This window comes from Phocoena phocoena, chromosome 11, assembly GCF_963924675.1.
Source record: "Phocoena phocoena chromosome 11, mPhoPho1.1, whole genome shotgun sequence".
In the NCBI taxonomy this organism is placed as follows: Eukaryota; Metazoa; Chordata; class Mammalia; order Artiodactyla; family Phocoenidae; genus Phocoena; species Phocoena phocoena.
In genome coordinates this window covers 61,183,661-61,194,597 of record NC_089229.1, presented here as the reverse complement: position 1 = coordinate 61,194,597, position 10,937 = coordinate 61,183,661, and the positions used below count along the sequence as shown (strand labels likewise).

Here is a 10,937-nt window from a genome sequence, read left to right as displayed (position 1 = left end):
AAAGGCTGGGTTTCTGGGCTCTTTCTTTGCCACATAGGCCTGAGAGAAGCTTCCATTCAGCGAGCTCACATTCTTTTCTTTTGCACAAAGGATTACATCACCAATGCATCTGGGGAACAATGGTCCCCGCTTTCTGTGTCCCTGGGTGGGGCTAAGGTGCGCATAATTAACCAGAGGCCCCGGCTTTACCTTTTAAGGTTCACTAGTGCCAGAGTGTCTGCTGTGTTCTCTTGGGTCCAAGCCCAGAGAATAGGTACCCCAAAAGCCCCCCTTGCTGGATAAACAGAGCAGTCTCGTGCAAGAGGAATGGGACCAGAACTTGGCTGGCAGGCTGTCATCCACCTGAGGGGTAGGTAACATGGCCCCATTGGACTCAGGCATCAGACCCTTTCGAGCCTTTCTGACTGACACCAATTGTATAAACATTCTTACCAAGACTCCCAATGCAAAGGAGCCGCCTGAAGGCAGAGCCACTCCTCCGCAACATTTTTCAGCTGGACTCCTTATTCCCTGCATTTTGCTAGGAGGTAACGAGATTCTCTGATATTCAAGGTCAAGTTTTTCTAGCTCCTGCTGTGCTGACCATGTCAACAGAGGAACTTTGTGGGATGTGCAGAAGGCAATGCTGCCCTTCCCCAGCCAGGAGCTGTAGGCAGGATTGATGGTGAGCGTCCTGCATCCAGCATCACCGAGGACTGGTTGTGGACCACAGGTTTTCTTTCCAAATCCTAAGCCTGACGTCAGGTCGGGAGATCCCAAGGGCCATGAGGTCAGGTTTTAGTCACTTGCTGGGCCAGGGCCACATGGGCCACCAGCAATGCTTGTGGTTAGGGGACCACTTTTCTGAGTGGCTCCCCAGGCCACGGGCCATATTCCAGCCTGGGGCATTTATGGAGAGCCAGTCCTCACCCACTTACAAGCTTTGTGAGTTGGAGTGACTTCTGAAGGGAGGACGGTTGTCATCAGTTGCTTCTCAGCAGAAGGGGATCCCGAGGGATCAGCCCCTATCGGCTCCCCACGCCTGCCTCACACTTGATAGCAGCACTTAAAGCGCTGGATGTGACTTCGCTGTGCTCGCATCTCTATTCAAGCCCCTCGAGCACGTGACCTTTCTCATCCATCTGTCTCCAGAGCCTGCCACGTAGTAGATATGAAGGAGCTGAGGCTCTGTGGTCCTGTTTGGTCTGCTCTGTCCTTGGATGAATTGGGCTCTGTTCTTCCACTATTAACGTGTTTCACGAGACCCTCCTTGGGAGTGTCTTGAGTCTAAATGCAGTCCCTCCTGATGTGATTCTAGCTGCAATATATTGACCAGTCCAGTCTGGAATAAGAAGAAAGGGCCCAGATTCTGTTCCCAATCTTGCTGTTACTTTTCACCTGTTTCTGGGCCTCAGTCCTGCCCTCCTCAGACCTAACTAGTGAAGGTTCATTTATCTCTTTTATTTTTCCTCCCTAATTAACCTCTCTGCTCTACAGTTTATCTGTAAAACAAGGATAGTACCTATCGTAGCATTGTTTCAGAATTAAATATATTACTATATGTAAAGTGCTGAAAACATAGTAAGAATTGTACCAATATAAATGTAATTAATATTTCACTTACTGGAGTTCTTGGGAAGGGTTTTGAGCACCTTTAAAGAAGGCTCTCCAACTTCAAGAAGGCCAGCTGATCCCCCTCTGCCCTGGCTGGCGCTACAGTAATTGCAGAGCAGGAGGGGTACATAGGGGAGCCCGAGGGTTAGAGTTGGGGTTCCCTAGTCAGAGGTCACCTCCTCAGGATAACACCCAGCAGCACCTTCCCATCACCACTCCCACCATACCCAGTTCTCCCTCTGTGACCCCATCTCACCAACACGAGTCCACTTGTGCACTCACATGTACCCGCAAAAGTCCTCTCTTCAGCACATATATACAGGTATACACACATTCACAGACATCATCACACATATAGGAACCCTCACAGTTACACACAAATGTACATGTTTCCCCACAGATGCCCAGACACGTGCGTGTACCTGGTTGCAATCATTCTGTTCCACTCACAGACAGCAGCCTATAGACAGTGAGCTGTGCGGGATGAAGACACAGCATGCACACAGCACAGTGCATGGCACCTGGTTCCCTACTTCCCTCTAGCTTCTCATCCTTTCCCACATCTCCTAAAGAATAATAGAGCTTTCACTACTTACAATAGGCAAGACATGGAAGCAACCTAAATGTCCACCGACAGATGAATGGATAAAGAAGATGTGATATATATATATATATATATATATATATATGTATATGTATATATACACACACACAGTGGAATATTACTCAGCCATCAAAAATGAAATAATGTCATTTTCAGAAACATGGATGGACCTAGAGATTATCATATTGGGTGAAGTAAGTCAGACAGAGAAAGACAAATATCACATGATAGCACTTATATGTGGAATCTAAAATATGACACAAATGAACTTATCTATGAAAGAGAAACAGACTCACAGCCATAGAAAACAAACATATGGTTACCAGAGGGGAAAGGTGAGAGGAGGGGTAAGTTAGGAGTTTGGGTTTAGCAGATACAAACTACTATATATAAAATAAACAACAGGTCCTACTGTATAGCACAGGGAACTATATTTGATATCTTGTGATAACCTATAATGGAAAATAATCTGAGAAAGAATGTATATATATTATATATAAACTGAATCAGTTTGCTGTACACCTGAAACTAACACAACATTGTAAATCAACTATACTTCAATTAAAAAGAATAATAGAACTTTAAATGGCTAAGGGACTTTAAATGGCTAAGGAGCAGTCATCTAGTCCAGTCATTCCTTTTTCACTAGTGAATACACTGAGGCCCAGAAAGGGGAGGTGACTTGCTAAATGTCACACAGCAAGGTGTTTCATTTTCTTCACCATTCTGTGTCATGGGCAATATGTATGTGATTCATTCACCCTCGCTCCTCTGCCTGAACTGTCCAGGAGTGGGAACCTAGATCTGTGAAGGTGAAGATTGTGGAACTGGAGTAGGAAAGAGAAGGTCAGAGCCAGAGGGAGGGTGAGAGAGTGAAGTATGACAGGTTATCAAGGTCCAGCTGGGCTGATGAGACTAGTGAGATGCAGAGGGAGGGGTCAGTTGACAGAGATGAGAAGTCCCTCAGGACTGGTGGCTTCTGAACTGGGGAGGGATGGAGGGATAGAGCTGGTGCTGGGGCCTCAGGTCTGGACTCCAGACAGGGCCTGCTTCTGAGCTGTGTGGTGTCACAGCACAGAGGGCTGGTTAGAACAGTTGCATATTCTGGAACTCTCTGAGGGCTTTGTCCTCAGAATTCCATTGGAGGGTGGAGGGGACACATTGGTTGCCAGGAGACCTGGAATTAATCCTATCTTTTAAAAGAGCCAGTGTCTCTTCAGACCGCTCACTTCTGATCTCTCAATATTATCAATTTATTTCTATCACACTTAGAGGTGGGGATGGGCACTTCCATTTCTGCTATAGTTTCCTGGGCCCGGCACCGGAAGTTTAGAGATTCACTCTGCTGTACAGATGTATGTTCAGGGACTTGCCTTGGCCTATAGTGAAGCGGAGGGGCCATCTCTCCACTCCCACCGGCACTTATAATACCTTCATCAGTGTGGCGGGGATGGTCTCCTGCATGAAGGAGCTTGATGGCCTGGAAGACGTGGGGTTTTCTTTCTGTGCTTGCAATCTCTGATCATATAAGTGTAATGAGAGGCTGCCCGTGGCCCTGATCAGGCACTAAGTATTTTACATATACGAAATTCCTTAATCCTCCCAACAACCCTAGGAGGTAAAAGAAAAATGCTCTTTTTCTCATTTTCACTTTAGACATATAGAAACCGAGGCACAGAGAGGGTAAGTAAATTGCCCGAAGTCACTCAGCTAGGAACAGAGTTCAGTTTTGGACCCATGCAGCTTGGCTCCAGGGTCTGTGTGCTCACCTCTACATCACATCATCTTCTTGCTACGTAATGTTTTCTAGCTTTGAGGCAATTTATCAGCTATGGAAGGTCTCCAAACCCCAAAAGGACTCCATTAAAAAAAGACAGCCATATCAAAGGCTTTTTGAAAGTTTAAGTCATGTTCATGTATTCACCCCTTAAAGAATTCTTGTAAGTTACTCAGGCTTGAGCCTTCCCCACCAAAGCCAGGAGTGATGTTTCCTTAAGCTTTGAGTGACTGGTGCATCTACCCATAGGTTTACAGATGTGCACAGATATGTTCTCTGGGAGGCAGCTGTGGTTTAGTGAAATGAGCACTAAACATGCTCACGGGGTTCAAACCCCAGCTGTGCCACCGAACTCAGGGTGGGACCTTGCCCTGGCTACTGCGGGTCCCTGAGCTCTGCAAGAGATATTGTGAAGGTGGTATGGATAAAATTACAGGATGGAGTGGCCTAGCAGAGTCCTTGGCTAAATCTGAGAGCGCTGTGAGCCCAGGGACAAAAGACTGTAGTGGAGACCCCAGATCTAGGGCTTTTCTGCTCCATGTAACTTTGGGGACCCTCCCAAACCTCGACCCCTGAGGAAGATAGCAGAAGTGAAGACAAGGCCCAGGGTTGGCTATATTGATTTATTGGAAACACAGATCAAGAAGGAGAGGAACACGGCAGAGAAGGAAGGGGTGATGCTGGGACAGAGTGGGAGCGTTGGCCATTGGCCCCATAGCAGCCCAGGTCCTAATCCTGGTCCCCCCTGCCCCGGAGTCCCCTTCCTGTGGTGGCCAAAGAGACTTCTTTCTAGGGTAGCCTTTCCCAGCGTGGGCGGCAGAGCCCGGGAAGAGGGGATCACACACAGGCTTGAGATGCTAGGAGTGGGATGGACCTTTCAAAGAGCCAGCGAAGTAGCCTAGGGCTTGCTCCGCCCAGAGGTGGGCGGGGCGGCGCCAGGCAAGGCGGGCCCTGCCGGGCTGCGCGGGAGGGTTGCCCGGGCCGGGCCTGAGTTGGGGCGCCTAACGTTTGCGGCAGCTGCTGGCGCGGGAGCCCACGCCGCAAGACGTGACGGAGCTGCAGGGGCCGCAGGGCGCGCACAGGCCGGTGCTCACCGCCAGGTTCCCGCTGCAGGGGGCGCTGCAGACGCTGCCAGTCATCGGCCGGGAGCCGGACACGCAGAGGTCCCCGCAGACGACCCCGCCCCGGGAGCTGCTGACACCTGCGAACCCCAAAGGCTTAGTCAAAATTCTGGGGGGCCAAGTCTCCCGCATCCCCGACGATGCACCTCTCCAAGCATCTTTACTTAACAACTCTAGTCCCAAAGAAGTGGTCCTTGCTTCTTGTCTAACCCAAATCCCTCCTCCTGTGATGCCAGCCCACTCTTATATTTAGGTCCAGTGGAACTCCTCCTTCCATCCCTTACAGGAAGAGAGTAAATTCATCCACACAGGGCCTAGGTTACTCACAGACATTCACGGCCCCAACGCCTTCACACAGTCTGAGAGGGAAGAGGAAAAAAGCAACATTAGTGACTGAGCCAGAGTTGCCGACAGAGCTCTACAAATTCCTGGGGTGTGGTTCACAAGTGGTCAGGAAGGAGGGGGCAGAGGGTCAGAAGTAATAGTCCTCACAAACCGCCCCCCACCCCAAAGTGATAAATGATAGGTTTGTCCCAGATCCCTGGCCATTGCTCAGCCAGGATCAAGGGTGGTGCTTGTGGAAAGGGTGGAAATGGGCAGCTCAGGGCCAGGCTGGGTTGGGCCCCACCTGTGCTCCTCGCCCTCCAGCAGGCGCCTGTAGGTGGCGATCTCGATGTCCAGGCCCAGCTTGGAGTTCATCACCTCCTGATACTCCTTGAGCAGGCAGGCCATGTCCCGCTTGGCCTTCTGCAGGGCCTCCTCCAGACCGGCCAGCTTGCAGCGGGCATCATTAAGGGCCGCCTCGCCCTGCTGCTCCGCCTGGGTCACAGTGGCCTCCAGCTTGGAGTTCTAAGGGCCCAGAAGAGAACAAGGTGAGTTATGGCCCCTGGGTCTCTGTGTCCACTTCCTGGACGCATCCAGTCTCTCCTGGCCAGCTGGGATCACGCCAGAAACAGGTCTCTCCTCTTCATCACCTGGGTTTCCTTAAGTGACCACAACCTGGGACTCAGGTCATGCAGATGGGCTGGAGAATGAATGGTGAGATCCAGTTGGGTGCACACACTGCCTGTGGGACCCTGGGTGGGCCTCAAACGACCCCTACCTGGCGCTTGGCATTCTCGACCTCGGCCGTCAATCTCTGGATCACGCGGTTCAGCTCGTTGATCTCCTCCTTGGTACAGCGCAGGGTCTCCCCATGCCGGATCACCGTGGCCTTCATCTCCTCACACTGGAGGGAAGCAGAGAGGCTCATGAAACTCAGGATGGGACATCCCACCCACTCAGGACACCACAGATGGTTTGCAAATTGTGCAGTACTCAGCCTGTGCAACCATACGTGGCAGCCATGTCCTGCCACTATAACCTGAGAGGGGTCTGCACTTCTTTCACCACCTCTAGGAATCAGAGTCCCCAGACAAAAGAAGCCTTGTTAATATGTACCACCCATCCCTCCCACCATGTCTAGGAGGCAGGTGCCCTGAGACATTCACCTTGCTGCGGTACCAGCTCTCAGCCTCGGCCCGACTGCGGCAGGCAATGTCGTCATAGTGCGCCTTGATCTCGGCCACAATGCTGTCCATATTCAGGTCCCGGCTGTTGTCCATCTCGATGATGACCGAGGTGTCTGAGATGTGAGTGTGGAGAACTCGGATCTCCTGCAGATGGTGGGGTGGGAGGATGCGTGTGGTTTACACCATTCCCTCCCTCACCACAGTGTGTACCCAACCTTCTCAGCCCTCCTTGGTCTCTAGCCCCCACCCTCTCTGACAGCCTCACGGACTGCAGCTCCTGCCCCAATCCCTGTCCCACTCTGATCCCAGACCAACGCCCTCTCTTCCAGGCCAGCTGCTGGTTTTCTGCCTGGACCACAACCCCTCACCTCCTCATACAGTCGCCGCAGGAAGTCGATCTCCTGAATCAGGGCCTCTGAGTTGGCCTCCAGGTCTGACTTGCAGAGGTAGGCACAGTCCACATCCTGGGAAGGTGGGGAGTCGTTGAGTTCAGAGGACCTCTGGTGGTCACCACCCCAACATTCCTCTCTCCCTTCACCCATTACATGGAGGTGAGGGGAAAAAGATTCCCAGTGCTACTATTCTCGTGTCATCTCCATACCCCCTGACCTTCCCCGGAGGCACCTCACAACCTCCTCCCGTTCTAAGAACAAACGCCTCGTGCCTTGGAGATGGGTTACCAGCCTTTCAATCCTCGCACCTGAGACCTCTTACCTCCCAGCTCTCCTTCTTACCCTCCCCTGTACCAGGAAGCCTGCCAGACTGGCTCCCTCACTCAGCCACCTTGACACTTCCGTGTCCCCCAGCAGTCCTCCAAGACTCCACCTGGCCTCTCCTGGCTCTGCTCCATCCTCCCCGAGATCCTGAGACTGTGCCCCTCTTCCTAATCAGACTCCCTGCAACACTAGACAGGACACCGTCCCTCAACAGCAAGACTGAAGCTGCCATGCCTCCATGGGACCCCAGCCACACACCACCACCTCTGGGGCAGCACAGAACATCCAGAGCTCAACTCAGCCATCGCCCTGCTTCAGGGCAGGGTGCTAGTGGATACTCCAAGGTCAGTGCCCTTCTCAGAGCCCTACATGGGCCTTTCATGACCTAATCTCTGGGAATTTCCCATCCTGACTTGGCAAGGTCGCTGCACCCCGCACTGAGGTTGAGACCATGGGTCTCCCCAGCAAGAGCCTGTCATTCTGAGATCCCTCGTGTCTCTGGTTCCCGATCCCACGTGACCCACCTTCTTCAGAGCCACAAACTCCTTCTCCGCTGTCGCTCTCAGTGCGACTTCCGCCTCGTACCTGAGGCAGAAGAGGGCAGAAAAGGAGGTCATGGCAGGGCAGGTCTCCCCAGAACCCCCTCCACTTCATACCAGTGAAGGAGGCAATGTTAGGGACCTGCCAACACAGCCCGCCCCCTGGCAGCCCTGCTGGGGTCCGCTGTGGTTGGATTTGGGATGTGTTTGTGATTCTCTGTCCACTTTGCATTGAGGGGTCCAGGGGGCCACTCTTCTGGGACCTCACAGCCCTGTTCCCAAAGCTGCTCTGAGGTCCCGTCTGGAGAATAAAGACTCAGCACCAGCCCCATGCTAGGAGTGGACAGCAGCACGTGTGGGGCACTGCAGCCTCTGCTCTCCTGGGTGTCCATCCTAGCTCAGCTGTGGGAGGGCCCATGAGTCCCAGAGGCCCTCAGCACTCCGCACCCTAGACGGTGGGCCACCAGCAGCCCCAGGGCCTGGCAGCCCTGAGCGACACTGGGACTCATATCACGTCCAGGTGCTACAGGTGGGAGCCTGAGAGGCCGGGAGGAGATGGCTTGGGAGAATGCAGAAGCCCCCCTCCCCACAGACCGCAGGGCACAGCTGCTGGGTGATCAGGCTCCAGGAAGTGAAGGCTGAAGGAGCAGAGAGAGACCTCCTGGGGAATCACGGCCCTACTCTTAGGCGTCTGATCGATGACTGCCTGATGTGACGATCCTGCTGCACAGCGCCCACCTGCCCTGCAAGGTCCCTGGCCCTTCTCGGAAAGTCTTCTCCAGTCTCATCCAGTAGGCTTTAACTCAAGTCCATCCCTGTGCCCAACATCATCCCTGACCGCACTCACTTCTGCTTGTAGCCCTCCAGCACCTCCTGCATGTGGCTGAGCTCTGAGGCCAGCCTCCCGCTGTTGGCCTCCTCGCACTCGGCCTCCCTCCTCAGCGTCTGGATGTAGCCCTGGAACAGGGGCTCCAGGTTGCTCTCGCAGCACTGGCGGCTCTGGCAGAACTGCCACTTGGTCTCCAGCAGCTTGTTCTGCTGCTCCAGGAAGCGCACCTGCCATTTGGGGTGGGAGGTTGGGTCAGATGGCTCCCACTGCCCCAAAGGCTACTTGGGGCATGTGGGGATGGGGGAGGGCGCTGATTGCTTTAAGGTAAACTCCCAAACCAGGAGCTCAGCAGAGATTACACAGAGGGCGCTGTGGAAGACAAGGCAACTTCTGGATTTCGGGATTGGGATCTATGTTTGGATTTTCCAAGTTAGGGGTGAGAGCAAGAGGCTGGGAAAGACCAGTCCCTGCTCAGGTGAACTGAGTTATCCTGACGTGCTGAGCCTAGGTGGCATGTGGTCAGGAGCCAAGTAGAGGTCTTTTTGCCTCTGACTCCCCCATCAGTGCCCAGCCTGAATTGAGCATGGATGGGTTCAGGAAAGGTGTGATCAAGGACACCCACCCAAAGGCTGGCCTGTGGTCCTCTTCCTATATCTTATGTGCATTTCTTGTGTCTTGTTTTCATGTATGGCCTTCTTCCTCTGACACGCGGTTCCAAACCTGTCCTTGTCTGTCTATGGGGACCCTGCCTGTCTGGACAGAGGTTGTATATAATAATAATTGCCTCATCAGGAGCCCCTGCTCTAGACTCATCTCTCTGATCTTTCTGTGCCCTGGATAATTGTCCATCTCCTCCATTAGACTGGGATCTCGTGGGCACCACATCTCTCCTGCCCCCCGACTACCCCTTCAGTGCCTGCCCAGGAAGGGAGGGTTCAGGAAGGGTGTGATCAAGGACACCCACCTTGTCGATGAAGGAAGCGAACCTGTTGTTGAGACACTTGATCTGCTCCTTCTCCTCGTGCTTCACACACTGCACGTTGGGGTCGATCTCCAGGTTGAGGGGCACGAGGAGCCTCTCGTTGACCGACACGGTGGTGATGCAGGGCGGGCTGGGGCCGCACACGCCGCCGAAGCGGTACCCGAAGCTGCGGCCGCAGGAGCCAGTGCGGAAGCCCTCGCAGAGGCTGCGGCTGCCGAAGCCCCCGGTGAGGCCGCGGTAGCAGGAGATGCCGCGGTAGGGGGCGGCCGTGATGCTGCAGCGGCTGGGCCGGGTCCCGCAGGCTGAGAAGCAGCTGAAGGTGCCGCCACCGAATCCTGATCCGTAGGTCATGATGCTTCTGGAAGTTTGGCTTGCGTTGTACAGGATAGGAGAACTGGAGTCTTGTGGAAACTCTAATGTCCTCCTCTAGGAGCCCGGGTCCTATTTATGCTCAGGTAGGAAGTGCTTGGCTATGCAGATGGGGTTTTGCAATTTGTGCTTTATGGGCTTGGGTGACTAGCTGGGTCCAACGCCTCTCTAGAATGTGCTTTAATAGTGGAGTGGCCCGCACCCTCCTCTGTGTAAAGAATGCAACCCCTGGGCTGTAGGGGAACTCAGCATGTTTCATCTTCAAAGTGCCTTGACAGCAGGGCATGCACACATCTTAGGGTACTGGAGAGAGAAGGGCAGGGCAGGGGAGGGGAGGGAAGAATGGGGCCAAGAAAATTAGAGGAGAAGGGAAGCCAGATGGGGCAGAAGCAGGCAAACTGTATGTGTGTAGGGTGTGAGGGGGGGACCCAGGAAAGACTGCGATATTTATGAATAACTTCTAGAAGTTTCCATCCCAGTAGTGGCCAAGGTCCTACTACAACATAAAGCTGTATTTCCCCCATCTGCAGAAAGTCCAGTTGGCAGCTGAAATACACCTGACTTCCTGTCATGGCAGCAGCCAGCAGATTATTAAATATTTGTGTTTTATGTCTTCTTCCACTTTTATTATGAGAGTTTTCAAACATATAGAAAAGTTGAAGGAATAGTACCTGTGTAACAAACGCCCGGATGTGTTCCACCCAGGTACCCAGATTCAAGAGTTGTTAATATTGTGCCATATCTGCTTTCACATTTGCCCAATTATTTGACGATTACAGAAAGCATAACATGGAGCCCTTAAATACTTAAGCATATGCATTTCTTAAGAATAAGGACAGTACCATTTTCACATGCAAGAAAAAGAACGATAATCCCAAAGAATCATTTACTATCCA

At 52.7% G+C, this 10,937-nt stretch overlaps 1 protein-coding gene across 1 annotated transcript; it reads right to left on the bottom strand.

Annotated features, from left to right (window-relative positions):
- Positions 1–4,577: 4,577 nt before the first annotated feature.
- On the bottom strand, positions 4,578–10,085 carry LOC136131145 (keratin, type II microfibrillar, component 7C). Its single transcript, XM_065887879.1, has 9 exons — positions 9,655–10,085; positions 8,709–8,917; positions 7,847–7,907; positions 6,975–7,070; positions 6,586–6,750; positions 6,198–6,323; positions 5,724–5,944; positions 5,423–5,454; positions 4,578–5,175 (listed from the first exon to the last, which is right to left on the bottom strand). The coding sequence occupies exons 1-9, from the start codon at positions 10,021–10,023 to the stop codon at positions 4,976–4,978; spliced, it is 1,479 nt and encodes a 492-aa protein (XP_065743951.1). The 5' UTR covers positions 10,024–10,085; the 3' UTR covers positions 4,578–4,975.
- Positions 10,086–10,937: the final 852 nt, after the last annotated feature.

Coding starts and splice junctions, on each gene's coding strand:
- LOC136131145 (XM_065887879.1), bottom strand. CDS start 10,023: ATGACCTACGGATCAGGATTCGGTGGCGGCACCTTCAGCTGCTTCTCA. Junction 7,071..7,846: donor AGTTTGTGGCTCTGAAGAAG/GTGGGTCACGTG, acceptor CCACCTTCCCAG/GATGTGGACTGTGCCTACCT. Junction 5,455..5,723: donor CTGGAGGGCGAGGAGCACAG/GTGGGGCCCAAC, acceptor CTTCCCTCTCAG/ACTGTGTGAAGGCGTTGGGG.